Below are 27,624 nucleotides of genomic sequence, written 5' to 3' on the forward strand. Positions count from 1 at the left end.
TGTGGAACTTCCCCTCCCCAGGACTCCTTTGGACAAAAAGTGTAAAGTGTTTCAAGATATCCCTAGCCCCAGTAGAGACTGCAAAAGTCTTCACAAACACTACTTTCTGATTGCTGTTTGTCACCTTTTCACTACTTCTGCATTTGTCTTACTTCCACAGTGAAATATCAGCAAACAGTCACCACCACCACAAATTAGAAATATGGTGAAAAAAAGATGGACGGAAATAATGAAGTTATAAGAAACCTGAAAAGGGATGAAAACATTCATCACCATCATTTTATTGACTGTCAACTAATATATGTTCTCACTAGATTCCCACGTAATGAACCATGCTGTCATTTCTACCAATATGATTACCTCCTAAATTTATTGTGGTATCTCATATTCACCAACTTACATTTTACACTAAGGTTTCAGTATCTAATTGTAATGCCTGGCAGATCTCGTTTTTCTTCAGCCACTATACCCCAATCTAGTGCCGTAGCTCTGAGCTCGGCACACAGTCTTCACCTATAGACAAGCCCCCGCTTGAACAGGGCATTGAATATGTCTCCTGACTTTGGTTGCCCCCAGGTCTTAACGTGCAAGGTATAGCAACTGAGGCCAATAAAACCAGAGTACCACCAGAGCAAGCAAGACTATGCAGCTGGGTGATATTATGTAATAGAGTGGATGCACTTGTGAAGGAGATTACACAGTTCACACCAGGAGCTATGAACAAGGGAGCAAGAGTGCTCAGAGCGACCGCAGCTCTGATCTTCCGATATCCGCCACAATAAACAAGACACAATGGTTGCTAAGTGCGACCGCAGCACTGAGCATCTGATGTCCACCACACTGAATAACAAAGACAGACAACCGACAGACAGACGGAATGCTTGCCAGCTTCTGATAACCGCCACAATAAACAAGACACAATGGTTGCTCAGTGCGACCGCAGCACTGAGCATCTGATGTTCACCACACTGAACAGTTCCTCTTTAAGCATTAAAAGCACCATTGGTTGAGCATTTTGGACATTTTTACCCCCACAAGTATGTGATATGTGCCAGATTACAGATTACTCTCTTTTGTAAACAATATTTAAAGGACCACTACCACAAAAATTAGTAAAATTTCAAACAAATGTAAACACATACAAATAAGAACGTTTCTTCCAGATTAAAATGAGCAATACATTACTTCTATCCTATGTTGCTGGCATTTACAGTAGGTAGTGGAATTCTGACAGGTTTTGGTCTGGTCCATCTCTTCATTGGGAATTCTCAGCATGGCCTTTATTCTTTATAAAGATACCCCTTGAAAAGGATTTATACAAAGATGCTGACCAGCCTCCCTGCACACTTTTTTTTAGCAGTTGGACGGAGCAACTGCCATTCACTAAGTGCTTTTGAAAATAAAAAAATATTCCAGGAATCCCCCATGAGTAGATGGGCTAGTCCAAAACCTGTCGGTTCTGTCAGATTTATACTACCTACTAAAAGTGACAGCAAGATAGGAGAAAAGTAATTTATGGCTCATTTTACTCTGGAAGAAAATGTACTTCTTATTTGTGCATGTTTACATGTATTTTAAATTTTAAAATTTTCACCATAGTGGTCCTTTAACTGTTCGCATAGATTGCTTTTGAAGCAAGGCTCACATTTTCTTCTCTCTTTGCTACGTAATGCAAGAGTATTATGGTTAAAATGGACTCTTATTTTCCTACATTTTGCTAGGGTGGCCCTTGGCTTTTGGTTACCCCTCTGCTTGCCATCCCTTTATTTATGTAAGTAGCAGCTAAAGTTCATAAGAAGCAGTCAATAATATAGCTGAGACATGAACTGATGGCAAACTCTCAATGTTAACTATAATCATGTTTGTACAGTAGCCCCAAGATCTTCAATTCTGTAAGACAGCTTTATTTGTAACAGTGATTTTTTTTGCCATAGTTTGTCTGTTTAGTTTAATAATATTGCACAGTGACTAGATTTTAATTAATTGATATTATGTAATCTATGAATATCTATGAATATGTTAGTAATATCACAAAAAGCAGAAATGCATCATGAGTCACTCTACATGAGCCGCATTTTATACTTCCATCTGTTAATGGTTGTGTATTATAAGTGTTCTGAATAGAGAAAATACTGGTTCATTAAACTTGTTATACAGCCATACAGCCAAAGCCAAAGTATCCTAAATATTGTATTAGGGAGACTAACAAAAACAGTAAGTTTCTCTTTCATGTGTAATTAATGGTTGCATGAAGCCATTTATTATCACACAAGTGTGTGTGTCTGTATGTGTGCCCGTGGGAAGGGGGCAGGGGGGGTTAATGCTCAGAGCTTGGTCTTATTATTACTCTGGCATGAATATTGGCCTTTTGAGATAGTGGGCAAGAGCCCATGAAACGCGACACCAGCCATTGTCTAAATCAGCCTATTTCAACCTTTTTAACAAAGGAGGAACACTTTAAATAATTTTTGTATCTCAAGAAACTCCTGCATTAGTGGGGGGAGTGGGGATTTATTTTGCAGGATGCATGGTCTTTAAAAGTGGGTGTGTTTGTTCATTGTAACATCCTTGTTGTTTAGCCCCATTCTACATTTCCTGCTTACATTGCTTCCTATTATAGTAGTGTGTCTGTATTTCTTGCTATAGACCCCATAATTGTAGTTCTACCCTATAACAGTACTCTTTATTATACTATCCCTTATTATGGTGCTGCTTCTTATACTACCTCCCTATTCTATTGCTTCTTATTTTTCTGATCTCCAATTTAGTGTTTCTTTATGCAGTACCCTCTATAATACCGTGCTCTATAATACCTCACCCCCCACTTCATTTGGGGCGAGCATACAATGACTGAAGAGGACACAGAGGAGCCAAAGAGGTACTTAATGAAGACCAAGCACCCGAGTGGAGATGGGCTTATAATCTCCACTTGCCTTGACTGGTTAGTTGCTTCCATCAGCAATTTTATCTTGTGAATGGCATTCACACTCTCTCTCCCCAAACCTGCACTATTTGTGCTCCAGTTGCCTCTATGTTCTTCTCTAAAATGCCACATTTTTGCATTACCCTGCACCAATTTAATGGATCATTATTGTCATACCAGGACCTATTTTTTAATATAGCAGTTAATGTAAGATGTAATCGCACAGCAATGTGCTACAATGGCCCCACAATGTGCCTATAGAATTTGGTGCTCCACACTGCATCGGGGTCCATCATAATAATGTGAGATGAGCTGTGCACTACCAATGTGAACGTTGCACCGGCATTATAAATCTATGGCGACAACGTAGTGTGTGTTGCAACACACGTTACCAGAAACCACTGATACTAAAATGCACTGCAATGTGCCACATGCATATTGCAACGGATTCAATGTGAACTTACCCTTAACCACTCGCTGACCACCTAACGCAGATTGGCAGTGGCAGAGTGGCTCTGTTGTTCATCTTCATCACCATATGGTGTCATCTCGTGAGGAGCGTGATTTGATGGGAGCTCGCACGAGCGCGAGCTTCCATCACTGTACACAGGAGGCCTCAGCGATCAGCCTGCCAGCGATCGGTGCTGGCAGGCTAATTTTTTTTATCTATATAATAAAATATATTTATATAGCGCTGACATCTTGCGCAGCGCTGCACAGAGGATACCTTGTTACTTAACTGTCCCTCGGAGGGCCTCACAATCTAATCCCTATCATAGGCATATGTCTATGTATGTTTAGTGTAGTGTATATATCTTTGTCGAGGGCCAATTTACGGGGGAGGAGGGGGGATAAAAAAATAGGGGTTTTTTTTCAAAAAAAAGATCTTTTTGAATAAATCTTTTTTTAAAAAAATCGCAGCAGCAATCAAATACCACCAAAAGAAAGCTCTATTAGTGAGAAGAAAAGGAGGTAAAATTAATTGGGGTGCTTAGTTGTATGACCGAGCAATAAACAGTTAACTTTATGAAGTGCCGAATTGTAACAAATAGCCTGGTCACTAGGGGGGTATAAGCCAATGTGAACTTACCCTTAAAATATACATCAAAGGATCCAATGTGAACTTACCTCATGGCAGGCAAAGTTCATTGATTCTTCAAAACCACTTTTAATATTAACACAGGAACAATGTGGCATGCTTTGAGACTGAACATAAAATTGCAGTACAAGCAAAGATACATATTTTACCAGATTCTTACCATTGCTGCATGAGCGAAAGTTTCCTACAAATTTAATGTATTCATAGGTTGGGTATTCTTTGGGGTTTAAAGCGCCTCTGAGAAGATGACAGCAAAATTCCAAGTCATTGTCGGCTTAAAAAGAGAAAGAAAAGCAGAAAAAGAAATATAAAAAGACTATTAAAACTTGAAATGACAGCAGCATTTGTTTAATACACTGCTGCTGCTTTCACATCATTCACAGACACTATATGCAATAGAGCAGATTGTCAGTTTTACTATTTATAGCCAGATACACACAGGATTTATTAACAGAGTTTCTCTTGGAAATAGAGGATAAGCACTAGTTTTTTATTTTGTTCTGTTTTAGCTGTCCCTGTCTTCGGAGATCTGGGAGTATTTACGCTGAAAGGAAATGCTTGCATCTCTGTCACAAGAGCAGAAACAGCAGCAACAGATAAAACATTTTCTGTAAAGCGCAGAATAAATTAGATGTACAATGTGTGCATCCTACCTAATAAAAAAACCTGTGTCTCTGCGTCCCATGTCCGTGTGTATGTGTCCCTGCGTCTGCGCTTCAGCGCGTGTGCTGCAGGGACAGCCGTTGTTGGGACAGGAGCAGGACAGGCAGGGGACCAGCCGGGCGGGCATGCGCGCTGATAGGTGGCGGCAGTGACAGATCTAGAGCCCGTTATGAAACGGGCTAAGGTCCCTGTTGTATAATAATGTGCGTGTACTGCACTGCACACTGTGCTGTGCACGTTATTTCAGAGCCAAGTCAATGTCTATGCAATGTGCACATACTGGGACACATTATTCAGAAAATCATTGCACACAGTGAAATAGGATAACACAACCTTCTCAATGCGGAGATGTGAACATGCTCATACAATTGCATGGGCAGTGAGTTTACATACAGTAGTGTAACATAACACGTGAGTGTGAGCACATAGTGAGCACATACATGCTTATTGATCCCCCCAATAGCTACAGTACTTGTGTATGGATTCTCCAGTTGATTTCTGGCAGATTGGATCCCTCTATTTGAATCTGCCAGAAATCACTTCTTCAGCATGTCTGACCAATTGCAATGTCCATCCAGTTTGACCAAAATGTTTTCATATTACTATCATTTTATGTTTTTGTTATTAAAATATCAAGTCAATAAAACTTTTTAGACTTCTCCTTTAATACATACACAAAACTATTATTTTTTAATGACAGCCCATCCTCCAACAGGTTAAAACAAATCCAGAAATAACTTACAGCCCAAGTAGCTGAGAGCTGCAGAATCTGTTACAAGCATATGCGATGACAGGATTTTATAGATATCCGAATGTTCTTGTTCTGGCAGAAAATTCAACAAGTTTTGATCCATGATATCAGACTGTTCAGGAGAAAGAACACAGACAGGAACATGAACAATGGATGTGACACTCATCATCCTCTGCCACAATGTAAACCTCTTAAATGATTGTTTTGGTGAAACAGAGCATTTCCTGGGCTCTCTCTTTTATAATATGGGTATTAAAGTGACACTGAAGCAACAAACAAACAAAAATTATGGTATAATGAATTGTATGTGTAGTACGGGTAATTCATAGAACATTAGCAGCAAAGAAGATTCTCATTTTTATTTTCAGTTATATAGCTTTTTTTATAACATTGCACAATTCTCTAATATTTGTAGTTTAAAAACTACACTCTGTATTTTAAACTATGAAACAGAGCAGAGCTAAAGACCCTTTGAACCTTCCTGCAGTAAAACCTTACACAAGGTCGAGAGACAGGTTGATATAAGTGCTTCAGAAAACATCACTAGCCGACCAAGCTTGGTCGGAGAGTTCAGAGAAGCTTTTTGCATAGATGAAGTTTCTTAAAGTGGACCTGAACTCAGAATTCTTCTCTGCTCTAAAAGATACACAACAGCATAATAATCTTTAAACAAAACAAAAACAAAAAACATTTCTTAGTTACAGCTGATACAATCCTAAAATAAATCTGCACAGTGTCTACTTCCTGATTCATGGAAGAAGACATATTGTTTACAGCCTGTACTTTCAAATGGGCTTATCTGCTTATCTGTCATAGGCAGTCAGGTGACACAGGGGAGAGATCAAATTACAACTAGTGATTAGACACAAATGAGGGAGAATTACACAGGCTAAACTCTTTAAATGCATACAGTGTGCATTTCTGTTATGTTTTCCTTGTGTCTGTGCTTAACTCTTCCTGTACTGGAAACAATATGAGACACATAACTGTGCTACTAATGTTCTATTTCTTAGATGTACTACACATATAAACTATTATATCATAGGTTTATTTTCACTTCAGATTCACTTTAAAAAGCTTTAGGGCCATTCACACTAGAAGCGTTTTTTTGAGCGTTTTGCGATTGATTAGTGTTTTTTTTTCAATCGCTCCCATTCACTTTCATTAAAATCGTGGTAAAAAATTGCAGAAAAATCGTTGAGATTTTTGCATACGCAATCCCAGCGATTTTCCGTGATTTTTACCGCGATATTAATGAAAGTGAATGAGATCGATTTTAAAAACCGCTAATCAATCACAAAATGCTCAGAGAAGCGCTTCTAGTGTGAATGGGCCCTTACAGAGCATCACATTTGTCATGTATTGTACCTAATAATTTGTGATTTTATAAGGTCTACAATTTACTTAAAGGACTTCTGAGGTAAAACTAAACTGATGAGAAAAACAATTGTATCTATCCTCCTTCTCCTAAAAATTACTTTTTTTTTTAGTTATCCCACAGTTTTTATTTATATTTAAGTCTAGTTTTTAAGTTTTTACTTGTCATTGTCTCAGCTCAATGACACCTTCATTGAAATATGGCAGAGCTCAAATCTATGAATTATTGCCCCTTTTTATCTCTTTCCTGCTCTCAGAAATCTTTATCAGTGAGTGTTATGCTATAGTCTGACCCAGTCTGACCCGGACAGAAACTGTCACCTGCATACCTGATGTTTAACTTTTTCAGGCAGAGAAAGAAAAAAGGAAACAGCCTGGTTATTTGTGCGCTTGGCAATGTGCATACACATGTCTAACTCATCATGTCACATGTCACCTTGGTTGCCCTTTATTTTTTTTTACTGTGGACACAAAAATGATACCAAAACCCTTAAAAAAATTCTAAACCTCAGGTTAAATAGTACTTACACTCTCTTGTGGTTAAAATTCTAACCCTCTTTTAAAGAGGAACTCCAGTGAACATTTTTACTGTTGGCAGGTGATGTAGCTGCTGCATGTTTTTTTTGGCAGTTGGAAACAGCTGTAAACAGCTATTTCCCACAATGTAGCAAGGTTCACAGACAGAAAACTGCCAAGAGTACGAACTTTTCTTGTTTCTTGTGGGAGGGGTTTCACCACAATATTAGTTATACAGCGCCCCCTGATGGTCTGTTTGTGAAAAGGAATAGAATTCTCATGTAAAAGGGGGTATCAGCTACTGATTGGGATAAAGTTCAATTCTTGGTTGGAGTTTCTCTTTAAGATACTGATCTGACACTGCCATTTTTACAGTTAGAAATTACTCATCATTAGTCTATACTCCTTCATATGTAGGTGGTCGGCCTTACTTTTCCAAAGAGCACTAGACTGTTATGATTTACCAAAACTGTGTACGGTTTTATTTATCGAAGAAGGATAAAGTGTTCTATGATATGTACCAGTGATCAAAATCATATGTTCATTAATAACAATTAATAATGATTAATACTATGAATGTTGATGGCCTTGCTGCAATGGATCAGGTAAAATAACGCAGGAGGCGGCAATAGTAAAAGCTGTGATCACAATGAACACCCAGCGCCTACTATTTATCAGGTGCCATAATTATTGTTCATTGCCACTATTGCGGCCTATGGTGGCGGCGGGGTAGTTTACAAGTTAAGGCTAGACGCGGGGGTGAGGGTGGATTAGGGTTAGGCACAGGGGTGGTTAAGATAAGACACCAGGGGGTTTGCTTAAAGTTAAGGTGGCCACACACCATACCATTTTTAAAATATCTGTTCAATTTTAGAACTGCAATAAATGTTTCTGACTGATTGTAACATTTCAAAAATATGACCAATGTACCACACACATACCGTATATACCGGCCTATAAGGCGACTGGGCGTATAAGACGACCCCCCAACTTTCCAGTTAAAATATAGAGGTTGGCGTATACTCGCCGTATAAGACTACCCCAGTGTCAGGCTGTGGTGAAATTACCTAATCGTGCAGTCTTCCTGTGAATCGAAAAGTAGTGACGTGTGCGCTCTACTGATGAGATTTCTGGGCTGTATTGTGGAGCGCACACGTCACCAGTCAGTCACCAGTCAGGTGACCCCGGAAGCCGCACTGATACCCGCGCGAGCGGCTGCTCGCAAGAAACTATTACAGCAAGTCTTTTCTTTAAACACAGAGCGCAATCTACTTTTCTATTCACAGGAAGACTGCACGACAGGTAATTTCACCACAGCCTGACACCTCCAACTACTGACGCTACCTCCAGACTGATACTCGGCGTATAAGACGACCCCCCACTTTGCAGAAGATTTTTAAGGGTTAAAAAGTCGTCTTATACGTCGGTATATACGGTATGTTCAGTTTTGTCCCCAATTATGATAAAAATGATTGGAAAATCAGAAAAAATTCCTAGGGTGTGTATATTATTAAATTGACAATCTAACACACACCATACAATCTTTAGAAAGATTGAAGAAAAATATCTGGCATTCCAGTTCGATAAAAATCGAAAAAAACGTGAAATCCGATCGGATTTTGCAGTCGAATGAAAAAAAGCTTTTGATTTTTTTCGGGAGATATGATCATATTTATCGAATTGCCGTAAAATCGGATCATTTTATTGTATCGTGTGTGTCCACCTTTAGACAGCCAGGGGAATGGGAGTCATCAGGGAAACATGGATAAAATAAGTGCTACTTACCGGGGGCTTCCTCCAGCTCCAAACTCCCAGCATGTCCCTTGACGCAGCTCTCCCCGCATCCATTCGTCGCAACTCCCTCCCAAGCCCTGGCGATGACGTCAGGCCAACCTGGTGGTCGGCCTGTACTGCGCCTGCGCGAGCGGCGCTGTCAATCACTACTGGCAGCACCGGGGGGGGGGGGGGGGGGGGCTAGGTTTAGGGTTAGGCATAGGTAGAGGGAGGGTTCTGTGCGAGAGCAGGGTTAGGTTAGGACATAGTAAAGTATCGGTAAACATTACCAATATTTTACTATGGTAATTGTACTGATCTTCTACTCTGGCGCTATTTTTATTGGGTACCATGTTTATAGGTTATGCGTTGTGCAAACCTCAGTAGGAGAACATTCATAATTTTAGCACGATGAGATTGCTAAAACGAGACAGAAGTAGACCGTACAAAATGTGATGCTTACTTACAGGTAAATGCCCAAGAAGTGGTGTGACACTGTCAGACACATAGATAATACTTCCATCTGTGGTCACCGCAATAATAAAGCCATCAAGAGCCTATTAAAATAGCTAAGAATTACTTCACAAGAATACAGTTTACTTCTACTGTACATTCATTTTGTGAGTTTGGTGTTTAGCTCATTTATCACTTTTACATAAGGATGTGAGCAATATAAATAAAAAATTACAGCATCTTCAGTTAATATAAATCTGAAATATATTAGTGCAATGATTTCATTTACATAGCTTTTACCTGGCTTTAGGATTGTAAGAGGTGTTTAGCAGAAAAGGTATTAAATCCAAATGTGTTTGAAAACTAAAGGCTCATACACACATCAGACTATAGTCTTTGGAAACTGAAAGATCACAGACCAATCTTACCACTCTTCTTGTAGTATGAGAGCCATACTCTACACAGTCTATTCTATGGAGCTGAACTCCACATCAGACAGAAATCTTTGCAAGATGCTGCACACACAGATGCTGTACAGACACAAAAGATCAGTATCTGCAACAGATCTGTTCCTGCCAAAAATCCATTCCTGCAAATTGCAATGATAGTCTATGAGATCTGCAGATCATCATACACACATGATTTAACTGACATTCATCTGCAGATCAAGCAATCATCTGCAGATCTGAAAATCCATCCTGGTGGATCTAATCTGCAGATGAATGTCAGTTAAATCATGTGTGTATGATGATCTGCAGATCTCATAGACTATCATTGCAATTTGCAGGAATGGATTTTTGGCAGGAACAGATCTTTTGCAGATACTGATCTTTTGTGTCTGTACAGCACCTGTGTGTGCAGCATCTTGCAAAGATTTTTTTCTGATGTGGAGTTCAGCTCCATAGAATAGACTGTGTAGAGTATGGCTCTCATACTACAGGAAGGGTGGTAAGATTGGTCTGTGATCTTTCATTTTCAAAAGACTATGGTCTGATGTGTGTATGGGGCCTAAGCCATAGACATGGTCAATGAGATGCAAATAATCTTGAGTTGATGCAGCATTGTGGAAATTATATGCAATTTATTGTCACATGGACCAATCGAATAAAGCCAAGGTGAGATTTATTTGGGTTATTTTCAAGCTGCGTAAATTTGCATAATGCATCAAGAATTATTTACATCTCATTGACCATCCAATGATAAAAAATTGTTGTTAGCACGGGTATCAGAGTTTCTCTAATGCTAGGAACACACTATGAGATTTTCTGGCAGATTTATTGCCAGATCGATTATTTCCAACATGTCCAATCTGATTTCCGATCTATTTCCAATCGTTTCCCAATCGATTTACTATTGATGTGAACAGAAAACGTGCAGAAAACTATCGGAAATCCGATCGGACATGTTGGAAATAATCAGTCTGACAGTAAATCTGACAGAAAATCTCATAGTGTGTACCTAGCATAAGAGTGTATTTACGCTACAATTAATGTTGCTCTGTGCTGCTGCATGTAAACGCACTGCCCATACAGTTGTATAAGCAGTGCACATCTTGTGAGTTGTGGTGAACCACAGCACATAGCAACAGATTTCAAAATTGGCGTCTCCCAGTAATGCATGCGTTTCAACAAACGTTATCTTGTTGCCAATCATTTGTAACTTGCATGTTGTTTGGTGGCCGATAGCTCGGCACGCATATTTATGATGGAAACCAATACACTGCGGAGCCAACTTGCTTATGTAAATGGGCCCATTGTGGGATCATTGCAATGCATTGCTGTGTTTTTGTTCATTATAACACACTGTACTCAGGCTCCCGAAGACTTCTGAAGGCTTCCACAATGAGAGATTTGAATGGGGGAGCCACCGCTGGAACAAGGGGACCGTGAGAGGAATGGGAAGGTTCTATAGGACTCAGGACCCTCTCCTTATGTAAGTATCTGCATTTTTTTTTCACTTCAGACTCCCTTTAAATGCATATGGTTGATTTTGTGCCAAATTTATATAGACTTTCAATATGAACTCTGCAAACTGCCACATCTGTGACATCACTTACTATAATATATACTGTAGATATAGATATAATAATGCATCACTGAATATAATAGATATAATAACAGGTTTCCCAGATCTGTCCTTATTCCCACCAATAGTTACGACTTTATGGATTAAGTAGTTGAATCGCATAGCAAAAAAAGCTAATTACTCTACTAGTGGATCTGTCAGTACATGCAAAACATACACTGCAAATCAGGTCACGTTTTAAAATCACAGCTTTAATTAAAAATAAGGAATTTTGTTGAAGTAGATAACTAATTATTGAAGTCATCCTAGAATGGTTAGCAGATAAACTCCTATTAGGTATGAATTCAATAGGATAAGCTGAAAAGCAGTTGATCAGAATTTCTTTCAGTCTTTAGCTTTAGCTAAGTATGCACAAAAGTGCATAGAGGAATTTCCTGTTCCTCTAAGAAGTGGACATTGTTAGGGCTGTGAAACGTGCATTAAGCTAATCATGCCAGGATAAGGTGACATATGGACTTTTACATTGTGTACCATATCTGAAAGATGATCTTAAATTATAATTAAAAGCTACGTGTTATTCTTTATATACTTTGTGGCCCTAAATTCCTCATTTGCTTTTTCTTTTGCATCTCTTAGAAGGTTGGCCAATTTACTGTATCTGGAAACTGCTATATTATAGGTTGTAAGGGACTGCGTTATTCTAACACCGTGTATGCAGTGTGTTTGGATAACGCGTGAATATGGGCACACTGCATTGACATTCACCAGGCTTTGAAATTTGGCATGTTTTATAACGTGCGCAGTCAGTGTCCTTTCGACAATATAACACATACATTGTGCAACACAGACAATGTGCGCAGGCAGCGCACGTCAATTTTACAGTCACTATCGATGGCAGCATAATGCACATTGCCTAATTAGCTATACTTGCATTTCCCATAGTTGTACCACGTTACCCTAGCAACACTCACGGGTTACTTAGGGACATGGGCTGCATTAATTAGGCAACGTGCACTATGGTGTTAACAGTAAAATCACCATGTGCTCCCCACACATGGCAATCTTACTGTAGTATTGTGAATCAGGGCCATAATGAGTACACTGCATAACAGGATACAATTTGCACACAAGTAAGGAATAATGGAGCAAGTATATGCTACATGGTTGCTTACCTCCAACATTAGTTGGGTGAATTCTTCATTACTGAGGAATGAAGGCTTCCAGTCCGGGTGAATATCGCCAATCTCTGTCTGTGCTGTAACTTCTGTTAAAAATGAATAGAATTGTAATCGCTTCTTACAGTGTGTTGCTACAATGCTTAAATGTCTTGCTTATATCCACAAATATTCAGAATAATTTACATAAGTACGTAAACTGCTTTTCAAAGTTAGAAGTGTACTTAGAAATGCAGCAATATCCACTGAGAGGAGAACAGGCTTGTATACAGGCTTGTATATCACAACCTGTTTTCACATTCCTTATTGCTGCATATTGCTACACCCTGGACCACTTCTCGATTGTGCTTTCCTTATTGTAGAGCAGCTTACAATATTAGCGTTTCTCCACTAAGATGCGTAACACTGTCCTCTGCATAACCCATAACAACCAGATTTGTTTTCACTGAAGTCAGATCAGTGGATTTCCATATTGCTTTAAAGAGGAGCTGTTAGGTATAAGGTCTCAGAGAAAATAAACACATATATCAGTAGCTAAAGATTGGCTGTACTTACATTACATATGCATTTCACTGTCCATGTTTGTACTTCACATAATTTTTATATAGTATTTGCAGAGAATGATGCTCCTGACAGCTCATGGCAGGTTCCATGTTTGTCTGTCTCCTATGAAGCCAAATGTGTCGTCATGTCCTGCCTGCTTCCTGATGATTCCACTCTCACAAACGCTGGTAATGAATAACACTACTGTGCAGTGAATATTAATTAGCCATGTGGCTAGGAACAATAGCGGACTCCTGCAGTGTACTCTGCCCGAGATTTATTAGTGCTGTGAGCTAGACTGTTACATGCTGTTGAAACTTGAGCCTCACTAGCAGCCAGGGGAGGGCCCCAGAATGCTTTGCAGTATCTGTTATTCGGCTTGCGTCCTCCTTAGGAGCCTGGGAATACGAAGCCTTGCTGTCAGCAAACATCTAAAGTAAGAGAGATTTTTAACTGCAGTATTGTCTTTTTGGCTTCCTTCTAAACTGTTTAACACAGGAGAATAGAGGTTTAAATTAGCTTTTGCAGCCTGACAGTTACTCTTTAATGGGTTACGGCAGACTGCCACGGGCCTTGTGATGTCTGCTAAATCATACCACAAGTCCCCCTGGTCCGAAATAATATAGATCTAAGTTACACAAGGAAAGTTAGTAACAACTTTTAGCTCAGTAAAATAAATTCTACAGAAAATGTGCATGATCCCAGGCAAATTAATTTTTCCTAACCAATGCTTCTATTGTCTGTTAGGGCTTCTAGACCTTGATGGTGCGCATACATGGTACAATTTTTTTTATCCAATCTTACCATTTCTATGTAGAAAAAAGGTAAATTAAGTGAATATACTGAAAGGATAATTTAGGCAGTTCCCTTATTTTACATAGAAATGGTAAGATTGGATAAAACAAAATGTACCATGTATGGGCATTATTATATAGTGCAGGTGAAAAAAACAATAAGGTGAGAGAACTCATGAGAAAAGCTAAAGCTATCTAGACACTCTAAATCATTGTCGCCCAAAATGATTTGTACAAATAATTTCAGATGGAAGTTTTGAAACAAAAGCAGTAAATAGACAATTATTTTGCTCCCTGTACTGCTGGAGGGGGGCTCCAAGAGCCAAGTGGACAGATGGCTACAGGGGACAGAGCAACACAGGGGAACATCTGTACACAGTTTAGATTTCTGACCAAAGTGATCACAATCATTTTCGCCAAGAAAAATGTTAAGTTGTGTAAATGGCTTTAGTGCCTCAGGGACAATGTGGCCTCTCACATGACTGTTACATTATTCATTTTTACTCTATGAGTTCATTTGTTTAAAGTGAACCTGAAGTAAACATAAACTGATGAGAAAAACAACTAATACTAAATAGAAAGTTCCTACATCTGAAGTTTTCCGTTTGTTTAGCCCCCTGGCAGAGTAACGATCATCCCTCAAAGTCACTTAAATGGACTGGTTTACTTTCAAATACGTGGTGTCTATAATTTTTTGGCCACTCAGTGTATATTAACATTTTGGGAGCCGTGGAACTGTCTTTACGCACTGCAGATACCACAAAGGGCCTAACAGTTGACCTTGAGCCCTGTGAGTACTGCTGATGATTTGTGCTGGTTAGTTGAGATTGCTGGTTAGTTAATTCCTAATAACTGGGACTCTGCTGTATATACAAATTTTGGTATTTTTTTTTTATACAAATGGGCCTTTTTCTATGCCAAACATTTTATTACATGCAGTCAACAAAATAAATTATTTCAAAAAAACAAATAACATTTTTTTCAAATAAATGTTTGCTTTTTTTTCCTTTTTGAATTGAAAAAATGTTTAGAAATGAGATGATTTTTAAAAAAGCAATCCGGATGAAAAAAGTGGGAAAGTTTAAAAACATTGCTTGACTGTTAGCTGTTTAATTTTGTTTTATTTCATGGTGAGAATCAAAAGTGTTCAACCATCATAGAATGGTCTTTCAACGTAGAGAGAGGAAGATATCCGGGCACCAGTTGAGTTGCAAAGCACACCACACTTTATTTCATCCCACCATAACAGACACAGCTACAGCAAATGGCGGCCTGACAGCCGTTTCGCAAGAACAGCTTCCTCAGAGGAAGCAAGTTTTCTTGCGAAACGGCTGTCAGGCCGCCATTTGCTGTGTCTGTGATGGTGGGATGAAATAAAGAGTGGTGTGCTTTGCAACTCATCTGGTGCCTGGATATCTTCCTCTCTCTACGTTGAATGTGACTACTAATCCGGAGGCACAGTGAGTGACCATATACCCCCCTGAAGGTCTGCCTAGCATCTTGCGCCGATCTACTACTCTCTCTACAGTGTTGGATAGAATGGTCTTTGTGTTACTAGAAAACATATTCTAATACAATAATGTAAGTATAATGTACTACTGCTATGTATAGATATGATATATGAATACTGATATTATGTATAGGTATGATACCTCTGGTATCCCAAACCAAACTTGGGAAAGATATTATGGTTATGACAATGATTAATATACTTCAAGGATTGGACAACATGCAGACCTGCATTGTACTAAGAGTGGAGCTTTGGCTGGCAAAGAATCTCCGAATCCACCCCCCCCCCCCCCTTTTGTTTTAAACTTAGATTTTCCAATGAAATTCTCCTGCACTGCATAAAGTGCTTGATTTAATGTTGGAAATCTTAAAATAGCCCAGTTGCAGAGATATCTAAATTATCTGTAAGGATAAATACATTATTTACAGCCTGTAAAATATGACTCAGAGATAGTGTTTTTATTTTCTAAAATAATGAAACTCCCACACAGTGCTTCAGATGTGAAAATAATGTCTGATTTGTCTGCCATGTACGTCATATAAGTCATTAGTCATGCACATACATTAATAATGACGCATATAGGGAGAAAACCTACCATATATTATTTAACATGAGCGCTATGAAGCCTAGTTCTATAAGTCCCCTTCCTTCCTCCTGCATAAGAGAAATAGAGCATATCTAAAGAACAAAACACTATTCAAAGTTCAAACTCCTTTTCTTTTTTGTGGTCTCAGATCCCTGTTATGTGACCTGAACAGAACTCACAAAAGATTCTGATTGAGATGGTCCTCTCACATCTCACATTTTTCAGAATTCCCATATACTGATTTTTGCCCTTATCTCGCTGTCCCATTCAAAAAGTTATGCAATCTTTTCTTTTTAACAAGGAAGTTTTATAGCATAATTACATAGTTATTTGGGTTGAAAAAAAGACATACGTCCATCGAGTTCAACCAGAGAACGAAGTACCAGCCTGCTTCCTCACTTATCCCTGTTGATCCAGAGGAAGGTCGAAAAACCCTTACAAGGCATGGTCCGATTAGCCCCAAAAGGGAAAAAATTCCTTCCCGACTCCAGATGGCAATCAGATAAAATCCCTGGATCAACATCATTGGACATTACCTAGTAATTGTAGCCATGTATATCTTTCAACGCAAGGAAAGCACCCCTTCGATGAGTACTCCTAAGTCCTTCTCCAAGTTTGATGTCCCCAACTGTGTCCCATTTACAGTATTTTGTATGGTGCTAGACCACTGGTACGACCAAAATGCATGACTTTACATTTTTCAACATTGAATTTCATCTGCCATTTATGTGCCCATATAGCCATCCTATCCAGATCCTGTTGCAATATGTCACTATCTTCCTGAGAGTTGATGATTCTGCACAATTTTGTATCATCTGCAAAAATAGCAACATTGCTTACTACTGCATCTACTAGGTAATTAATAAATAAATTGAAGAGCACTGGACCCAGTACAGACCCCTGTGGGACCCCACTGCTAACACTCTCCCATTTTGAGTATTATCCATTGACCACAACTCTTTGTTTTCTGTCCATTAGCCCGTTCCCTATCCATGCACACAGACTCTTCCCCAGTCCTTGCATCCTCAACTTTTGCACCAGACTTTTTTGTGGAACAGTGTTGAAGGCCTTTGCAAAGTAAGCAGTTATGTAAACTTACTCAAACAACATATCTCATTAACTATTAACAGTAATTCCATGGTATTCATGCAGGAAACAAAGTCACGCAGCAGAAGTCAGGAAATCTGTACAATAGTTTGTGAACTACAATAGCACAATTTAATGGAACTAAATTATAATAGTGAAATTATATGCTACTGGATTCCAGCCTGGCTCAACTGAAAGCAGTACTATTCCTCTTCTGTGATTAAGTTTATACTGTAAAGAGCACTTCTAGGAAAAGCTACCATGTGGATAATTTCAAAGCAGTCTATCGCAGAACTGCTATATGCCATTTGTCAGTGGTGCACTCTTACATCAATATTCACAATAATGTTTAGGCTCAATGTAAGTGAACTAAAGCACTATTATCAAAGACAGGCACGTCAGCCGACCAGGTATAGAAAAAAATCAGGCAACTTAGAATTGAGTAAATTTACCATTGTGCTTTTGCAGCAAGCCAATAACCTTCTCCAGCACGGTGGTTTTGTCCATCTTGCGGGTGTTCCCAGGCAGCATGGTGCTGAGCTCTTTGATAAGGACATTGAACTGGTCCCGTCTCTTTTTCTCAGATTTGTTACGTGAAGCCCTGTAGGTAGAAATGGTGGGAGGAAACTATAAGATTAAAGGGGTATGAAACTCAGCATTTCTTCTTTGGTGTAAAGGTTTTTATAGCATACAACTAACTACCAGAAAAAAAAATCGGTAGCAGAACAGCCTTCAAACTGTTAAACATAGCACTTTCTTCTTCAGTGGGAAGCTTAGCACCAATGCTTAAGTGGTGATTACAATTTTATTTATCAGCAACATTTATCAGCAACAATTAGTAAGCATTAGCTAGCTGTGCTAAAATTCAGTTGCAGTTAGGCCCGGTTCACATTAGCGGTCGCCGTCCGGAATCGCCGTGCCGGAGCCAGGCCGCATGCGGAACGGACGGAACGGACGCACGGCATAGCAATGAAAGTCTATGCGTCCGTTCACATGCGTCCGTTTCGTCCGGACCGGAGCCGGACCGGATCCGGACTCTGGCATAAGATCCAACATGCTCTATTTTTTGGTCCGGCTCCTCCGGCAGACGTATCCGGAGTGGAGCCGGACTGTTGCATCCGGCCAATACAAACCAATGAGAACCGGAGAGCGCACAACACACTGGCTATAAAAACCGGACGTTCTACCCCACTTCCTATGCTTTTTCTAGTGGCCATTTTGGATGGGGACCACATGGGCCCAGCGTTCACAGAGTGGAGCAGCAGGGATTTCATGCTGGAGCTCTTTAGCAGCAACATGTCTGATGATATGTCTGATAACGAGGAGGTGAGGCCTTCTTCCCACATAGTAGTAGGTGAACAACAGGAAGGAGAGAATTCCCAGGTACGAGTAAAAAAATGACTGGATCCATGGTCCCAACTGCAGTCTCTGTATCCACGGATGGTCTCCACACGTCCACCTGTCTCCAACAATGACCCCAGAGCTTCTGCTGACCTCCCAGACCCCAGGTATTTACAGGTTGTTATCTCTTTAAGAAACCGGATCCGGACCGCAACCGTGTTTATACCGCACGGAAAACGGATGCAAACGGACCGGATCCGGACCTGATCCGGATAGGAACCGTACGGATTAGGTCCGGTCCGGATCCGGTGCTGTCCGGACATCCGTTCCGGTTTTTACAAAACCGCAAGTGTGAACGGGGCCTTAAGCAGAAGCAGGAAAAAGGGAGACAAACGATCACTAGATACTTTGTAACATATAAATACAGCAGCTATGCAATAAAATGCAGCTTTCAGAGCAGATAAACTGTACTTTTAAAACTTGTAATTTGTTAATGAACGATATTACTTTAGCACAAAAACAAATATGATAACTGTATGGGTAATAAAAAGTAGGAAAACACGTTTTTATTGAATGTTACGTCAAGAGTTTTATCCCATTAAGACATTACCTCAAAACATGACCTTGTTTATCATTATCTTTGAATAAATAACTCTGGTGTAAAGTAAACTGGAGCTGTAGGCGAGAGCAACCAGTCACAATCCTTGTTTCACTTAAAGAGGAACCTAAACCTTGCATTGAACGTCATCCCAATCAGTAGCAGAAACACCCTTTATTGTGGTGAAACCCCTCCACGGTGTGATGTCATGACAGATTGCTGTCTGTGAACCTTGTTGCATAATGTCAGTTGGTGCTGTTTGATTTTTTTCTTGTCTGACAGCAGTAAAGATGATTTACCACACACTCACTGTGGTGCAAACAACATTACCAAATTACACAGCGAGTATCATTCCTTTCTTGATCTATCTTCTATTTTTTAACTTCTAACTTTGCAATGTATTGATTTATTTTCCCCCCTTACTACTACCTTACAGTAAAGTTCCTATTTAACTGCTTAACTCATTGGTTGCCTTGACAACTGCTCCACTCTTGCTAAAGTGCATCTGTCTGATCAGCCGTTTATATGTTGCTTGTAACTCGAAACACAAAAAATATTTGGGCATATTTTTGAGAGCAAAACAAAAATCTTTTTTCAAACAACCTGATAAATGAGTTTTAGTACAATTCCAACTCATTTCATTTTACATTGTATCACTGTAGCTAGGGGACTAATGACTGTGAAGAACCAAATACACACTATGAAGTATGTTTGCCTTACCTCTTTGCTTTATCCTTCTCATCTCCATCCATTAGCTTCTCTAAGCAGCTACTCCTGTGGAGAGAGACAGGAGATGCAGCTTACATGAGAAAAACACTCAGACTTTGTTTTTTTGTGTAATTTAAAATGAGTCATTGCATTACTGGAACTAGATTCCCTCGCAATCCATTCCATTTCTCATAGTATACCTTGGGCGCCCATTTTTATGGAAAATTGGCTGTGGAAGTTACCACTAAATGAAAAATGAAGGCTAGCCCTGGGAGGATTTTTTATTTTATGACAAGAGGCATTTTCAAAGTTTTTACTGATGTGAATGTTCTTAACATACTAAAAAGCAAAATAAATCGCCAGGAGAGGAGAATTAGGTTACTAACATTTGAATTACAAAGTACCACTCAAACTGTGATTACTGACAAAGAAACCATACATTTTTGACAAGTAGTCAGGTTTCAGCTGTCAGTTTTAAAGCAAATGTATTAGTTGTTGCTTAGGGGAGCAAACAAACATTCTGTGCCTCACTACCTAATGGAACAGTATACCACACTATTAAGAAATCAGAAAGGCTGGGTCAAATAGTAATAGCACCACTCTTCAAAAAAACAAATCTAGTCAAGACTCCCAAACATGCAAATGATAATCTCTTTAAAGGGAGTTTCCACTTTAAAATTGCCGTAAATACAGGCCACAGCTGCACTATTCTTTTTTGCAGTTTAATTTTGTTTAAAGTTTATTTTCCACTTTAGTCTGTAGCCAACTGGGAATTGCAAAAGCTGTCAGGAAGGTTAACATGTTCTTCTTTGCAAGCTTGGGAGGCCTACCATATGTAATCGAAGGGTCTTCTTGTGAGACTGTGAAGAAACACCCACTATACTGCAGGAGTAGGAATGATCAATATAATGATAATTTTTTCAGCATGATGGAAATGTTGTTGCAAATTGCATGGTGCTTGGAACTGTACCAGCAGGCACCCCTGGTGTACAAACAATCCAAAATGTGGAAAATAAACATCCCACCACAAAGTTTCTCTTGAAGAGGAAAGTACATAAATACTTTGTAAATTGCATTTATGGGGTTTGTCATATTTATAACTGATATTAATAATGCCCATAATAAGGCTGGGGGTACTGTGTTTTGACAATTTGTAATAGGATTGTTGCTGTGGGTAACGGGGTGCAAATCAGCGTCGAGTGGGGTGGGGAAGGGGGGTGCAGGAGTGAGGTGTCATGGTTGGCGGGGTAAGTGGGGAGAACGATACAATCTGTTGTTGCTCGCCTAAAGTGATTTGTCAGGACGGACCACTGACCGAGTGCTCGGGTGGCATTGGAGGCTGCCGTATACACGCTGAATTCTCGGCAGTGGCGGTCCTTATCGTCCGCCTCAACTGACTTTCATAAGGTGTGTGAGGACCTTTATACCTTTATTGAATTTCCTAAAGATTACTTGGGAGCTTTTTACAAAGGAAACAATAGTCTCATCCCTAACAAATACTAACAAATAGAGAGGACATGACTGTTCCTCCGTTTTCTTCATTAGCTCTTACTATCTGGCTTTTTTCAACCACAAATGAGGTAATCTCACCCTCTAGACCAATAGTGCACCTACAGCTAAGCAGAGTCTCATAACTGTTTTGCTCTATTCCTTTTTGTTCATGCAGTACTAAATCATTTAACCCTTCCTATACCCTCCCCAATATATTTATACATGTTTTAAAAAGCCACGTGTACCTCACTTTGATCCGCCTCCAATAAAAAAGATATTCCTCACTACTCTTTTATTTAACCATTGAGAAAGACAGAAGGGAAAGAGTAGAAAAGGTTAAATTTTTCATTACACACTGAGCATGGAAAATAGAACTCTGCAAAGCTGTAGCTGCAATGCTGACCAAAAAGTGTTAATCTGTCAGCAGCAGTGGGAGGAAATGTGTGTGGCCATGTAAACAGCTGTGTGCTGATGGCCCCTCCCAGATACTCCCTGACTACATGCCATATGGGTGATGTTTAGATAGGGGGAGGGGTTTGGACAGCATGCAGAATGGGATTATTAGCATAGGAAGCCAGTGCTGCAAATGCATAATTCAAAATGGTTTATGTAAAAATGCATAAAACTTTGTACATTACAATGTATGATCTATCCCATACAATATACACTCTCTATTTGCTCTTTTTAATATTCATTACTGCTGAATTATCATTTATACTTATACATACGCTATTTATGCCTACATTAAAACACCCAGGAGTATACAGAATCTTAACAAAGCATATATACAGTATAATGGGTAAATTTTATCAAAATCAAGTCAGACTTTTAATTACTTGTTACTAGCATCGGCTGTGTTCGTCTTAAGTTCAGTTCCTCTTCTAAAAACATGCATTTATAAAGCAATACCATAAAAACTACAACCCCACCCCAACAGGTAAACAAAATGCTGAAATACAGTTTATGTGCACTTTTTTTTACCCGATAAAGGATTTGTAATCCTGTCTAGTCACCATTTTGACTGCCAGAACCGTGTTGCACTGCACAGCTACACAAGTGACACCACCTTATCTGATAATGTTGGCATGGCAATGTGGCAATATACTGATGTTGACTTACTAAGGGCGTTTTTCCAAAATAGACAATGGTGCTTGTGCTCTGTTATTACACATCTGAATCCCTCTAGCCGTGCCATGCATGTGATTCAGATGTGTTGTACAAAAATCTGAAGCAGTGCAGGTTTTTTCCTAACATGTGAGGTTAGAAGCAGCCTTTTAATTTTAAGAGTCAGAATTTGTCAGCAGGAAATCACTGCAAATCACCCCTAGTGGAAACGAGCCCTAAGGCTCCCCTGAACGGAATACCAGTGGAGAAAATAAGTGATCCAGCATACGGAATCACCAATGCTGCAAGAGAATAAATCACCAATGCTGCAAGAGAAACAGTGAAATATCTGTAGTGCTGCATTTATTCTTCATATAAGTAATGATAATAATAACTTGTTTTTGCAATCTACATTTGTTTTTGTAAAAAAGGAACTCAGCACTTTGCATACTACACTGGTCTGTGCCGCCCTCTCAATGATGCTCTGACCAGGTTTCCCCTTTGCCCTCCTGCTCTCATTCACACTGAAAGTGAACCTCCAGACTAAAAATCTACTCAGCAGCACTGAAAAGGCTTGGTGTTTCTTTAACAGTTTCACAGCATCAGAACTTTGTTTTTTTTTTACCCAACCCTCATTTTTAGTTGCACAGAAGCTAAGTTCTGCCCCATCAAGTCTGCCCGGGCATTTCTCCCCTGAGGCTGTGCAAAGCATGATGGAATTTCTGATGTTGTTGTCCTCCTTCTGTTGTTTTGGCGCAACGTTTTTTTATTTTATTTTGAATTTGAGATTTGAAGCCATTGCGCGCGCAGCTGGGATGGGTGATCAGGACACAGGACACTTGGAACTGTGTCTCATGCTCCTTGTCACCTCCTTTCAACCAAAAAGATGGCTGCCCCCATGAAATCAAAAACATTTGCCTGTTCTTTTAAAACAGGGTGGGTAAGAGATTATATTACCTACTTATTTTAATTAACATAACTAATGTAACTTAATGACAGTATGTTTGTTTAGGCTGAAGTTCCTCTTTAAGCATAGTTTGGTTGCCAAAAAAATGGGGAATCCATTAAAGTTCTATCAGTTGACTTCTAAAGCCTTGAATAAGCCATGTCCCAGATTCATGGATGTTACTGTAACTCCTACATGCACAATCTTACTTTTCTAAGATCCATTCAAAAACACATACTTGTTTTACCGCACCTGAGTGTCTCAGATGAAGAATTGATGTGCATGGTGTCTATATGTTCTGCATGTGTTTGTATGTTTTTCTTGGTTCTTCCCTCCTCTAACATTTGAAATAATAGTAGATTTGGTAGGACCTAAAGTTGGGCCTAAACCATGGAAGATAAAAATTCAGCTTGGCTGAGTTTGAATTTTTTTGCCACAACTGACATCACCCAGATATTTTCAGTAGGAATGGTGAATGCAAGTTGATGAGATTAGTACATCAGTACTTGCATTAGTGAGAGAGCACAATGCAGTGCAAAAGTATCAGAACTTCAATCTCCTGCTGCCACTATCCTGTGCTCTCCCTGGCGGCCCCGGCATTTGCAATGCAAAAAGAAATGGACATGTCAGATCAAAGTTCAGTCAATAAATTGAAGGAACATTGAGCAACGTGCCCTTGTTTTTGGATTTACATATTTTTGTTAGATGTGATGTTTATTGTGTTTATAGTAACAAGACAATATACTCTGTATAGCCAGGGCCGGATTTGTACTTTTTACCGCCCAAGGCCAATTATACTGTCTGTATGGTTGTTATCTCCTTGTGCCCCAATGAGAATCCTACTTACATTATTGGATGTCACAGACAATAACTATTTCAGTAATACGCGTATAAATTATAAGTTATATTTTCCTTAAGAACTTTTACGTTATGTTTGCCATCTCATTAATGATGGACCCATTGTGCCACCATGAGAGTTAGGCTGAAGTATAACTGCAGGATAGAGCTTACAGGTCTTGCAGGGAAGACACAAGTACAGGACAGAGAGTTCAAAGGTTAAAGCTGTCCTTGTAGATAGGGATGGCTACATGCAACAGCTTTACTGTCCCTCACTGAGCCGCCCCTAAATTTCTGGTGCCCTAGGCCATGGCCTATGTGGCCTTGCCAGAAATCCGGCCCTGTGTATAGCGCTGCATAATATGCCAGCACTATATAAATACTTAAATAAATAAACAATACAATAAATTATATTATAAGAGAATATACAGCTTGTGTATGATAGCATGAATAATAGGAAATAGCCCTCAAGTCTAATTGCAAGTACAATTCTTTCTGTGTAAATAAGCTTTTAAAGACTTCAAACTGCACTGAGCAACAAACGCTGTCTAATGCTGTCAAAGGAGCATTTTTCATGTAGCCCCTTTCACATCAAACAAGAGATATGAGAGAATTTTATCCTAATGGATATTGCAGGGGAAAATAGGCAAATCTCTCTGTATACAGTAATATTGGGCCCAGGTATAGGCTGCAGCAGTGCCATAGGGCCCATGGCTTAGGCTACTTACACACTAAGACGTTGCGTTAGATGCTACGTTAAGGTCGTATAACGTGCACCTAACGCAACATATGGTGGTGCGGGAGAGGACGCTAGAGTGAGCCGCATCAGGCGGCTCTATCCGCATAAGGTCTCCCAGAGTGGCGCTGATTGGCCGGCGGGACCACGTGATGCGAAACGAGACACTCCGCATCACGTGGTCCCGCCGGCCAATCAGCGACCGCCAGTGCAGTGCATATTAAGTAGCCATGTGCGCGGCTACTGTAGCGGCATCTCCCCGCCTCCTCTCCGCCCCCCACTGAGCATGTGCAAACAGTCTTACGTGGCTAAAGCCGCTAGAACGCACAGCATGCTGCACTTTCACTACAACGTGCAGCGTTACATGTAACGCAACGTGGGCAGTGTGAACAGTCCACTTGTGTTACATTGTTGTGCGTTGGGGGAGCGTTACAGGCGGCACTAACGTGCACCTGTAACGTCCCACTGTGAAAGCAGCCTTAAAGCAAACCTGAAGTGAAAATAAACTTATGAGATAATGAACTGTAACTATGTGTAGTATAGCTAAGAAATAAAACATTAGTAGCAAAGAAAGGAGTCTCCTATTGTTTTACAGTACAGGAAGAGTTAAAAAAAAACGTCAGTTGTTATCTATGCAAAAGAGCTTCTCTAAACTGTTCGCCCCAACTTGGGTCAAATACAGTCCTGTTTTCTGAAGCACTTAAACGGCCAAGAAGTCGTGAGAGACAACTTCAGATAAGATTTTACTGCAGGAAAGTTTAAAGGGTCATTATTTCTGCTTTGTTGTATTTCTTAAAAGACATAGGCCCATATGCAATTCACTTTTTTCTTCCGGGAGATAATTTTACACCTTCGATTTATAATAACTTTTTAGCACTTTGCAAATGAAAAAGTACAAAAAAGTACTTGAAAAAGTACTATCAAAATTATTTTCAGTATTTATTTGCTTGTTGGTGGTTTAAAATGCATATTATTGACAAGTTTGAAAACTTCACCTAGGAGAAAACTCAGGTGAAAAAGTGAATTCAGAAGCGTATCTAGAGGGGTGCATGCATGGCTTGTGCCATGGGCGCCACAGCACCATGGGCGCCATGGCTGCCTCCTCCTCCCTCATGCTTCACCACCATACTGAAGGATGCCTCTCAGGCATTTGTACCCACTCTTGTACTGGAGGACAACTCTCACTCCCTATGCGGGGGGGGGGGGGGGTCTACTTATACTGGGGGACACCTGCCAAATCTATACTGGAGCGGGTTACTTATACTGAGGAAAACCTCTCATTACCTATACTGGGGGACTACTTATATTGGGGCGATACTTCTTGCCACTTATGCTAAAGAAGGCTACTTATACTGGGGAGACATCTCTAACTACATATACTGGGAGGGCAACGTAAACATGGGTCTATTTATACTGAGTAAACTACCTCTGGCTATCTATACTAGGGTGCTACCTCTGGTTACTTTTACTTGGGGGTTAACTCTAGCAACCTATACTGGGGAGACTTGTATCATTGCAAGAAAAGAAGCTGTTATTATGGGACAAGGTGGTCTGATGGGGGAGGGGGGGGCGCAATTTCAGTGTTTGCCATAGGCGCTATGTCACCCAGATACGCCCCTGAGTGAATTGCATATGGGCCATAGTGTGGTTTAAAACCTGCAAATGTGACAGAATGATGCAATGTTCTAAAAAAATAAACTATATGACTGAAAATAAAAATATGAGACTCTGTTTTTGATACTAATGTACTATTAACTATTCGTACTAATCATACAATTCATCATATCAATCTTTTTTTTTGTGGGGGGGGGGGGTTTGCTTCAGGTTTGCGTTAATGTGTAAGGTTTTCCTTGAGAAAGGGGTCCTCCATGTCCCTGAAACATTAAATCTGAATTGCCTATACCTTAGCTTATGATCCAAATGGTGATGTCCATCATCTCTGAGCCATCACACCCCCATTATACTGGTGAGAAGTGCAGTAGTAAAATATGTGGATGACAAAGTATGTCAATTTCTCCTGAACCTAACCATGTTTCAGCATAGTTGGGAGCTGGCTCCTGGGAATCTGCCATTCCCTGACTCAAACACCCACACACTAGTTCCACAGCAGTGACTATTCTCTATTAGTCTTGTACACAGGTATGTGTTTGTGAAGTGCTAGTGATCTGATTCTGCTGATTATGGATAACTGTCAGAAATGCTACAAACCTTTGATACCCTGTCCAGAAGAGGAGAGCCACCATGTTTCAGTCTCCTCTGATCACCACACAGAAGAGAGTGTTGAATGTCATCTCATGGAACATTTTGAGTTCCTTACATCAGAAATATTTCTGGTGTGCCCATCCTCCTTTTGCCATGCTAAACTGGATTAGCCTGCTCTCAGCTAACAGCAAAAGTAGGTCAGTTTAAAAACATTGTTGCTCAGTGATGATGTGATTGCAGTAGTCTGCTGGCAATCATAATTTATAGCCAATATACCAATTAGCATACAGCGAATCAATGACAGCTCTTCTCTGCACCTTCAACCAAACCAGGGGGTGTGCATATCACAACTTTAACATTCATTACATGTAGGGAAAATCCATTATC

General features: G+C 39.8%; 1 protein-coding gene across 3 annotated transcripts in view; it reads right to left on the reverse strand.

The window, feature by feature from the left end:
* The window catches only part of NPAS2 (neuronal PAS domain protein 2), a 117,712-nt gene that overhangs the window by 69,678 nt on the left and 20,410 nt on the right, over positions 1–27,624 (reverse strand). For 2 of the 3 annotated variants that reach the window (XM_068268271.1, XM_068268269.1), the window contains exons 2-7: positions 19,934–19,987; positions 17,727–17,875; positions 12,753–12,844; positions 9,570–9,659; positions 5,428–5,548; positions 4,183–4,296 (exon numbers count right to left, since the gene is read on the reverse strand). In XM_068268271.1, the coding sequence (XP_068124372.1) occupies positions 4,183–4,296; positions 5,428–5,548; positions 9,570–9,659; positions 12,753–12,844; positions 17,727–17,875; positions 19,934–19,987 (620 nt within the window). Of the gene's footprint in view, positions 1–4,182; positions 4,297–5,427; positions 5,549–9,569; positions 9,660–12,752; positions 12,845–17,726; positions 17,876–19,933; positions 19,988–27,243; positions 27,304–27,624 lie in introns of those variants that run through there. The other variant, XM_068268270.1, reaches the window with a different exon arrangement.

This window comes from Hyperolius riggenbachi, chromosome 2 (assembly GCF_040937935.1).
Source record: "Hyperolius riggenbachi isolate aHypRig1 chromosome 2, aHypRig1.pri, whole genome shotgun sequence".
Lineage (NCBI taxonomy): Eukaryota > Metazoa > Chordata > Amphibia > Anura > Hyperoliidae > Hyperolius > Hyperolius riggenbachi.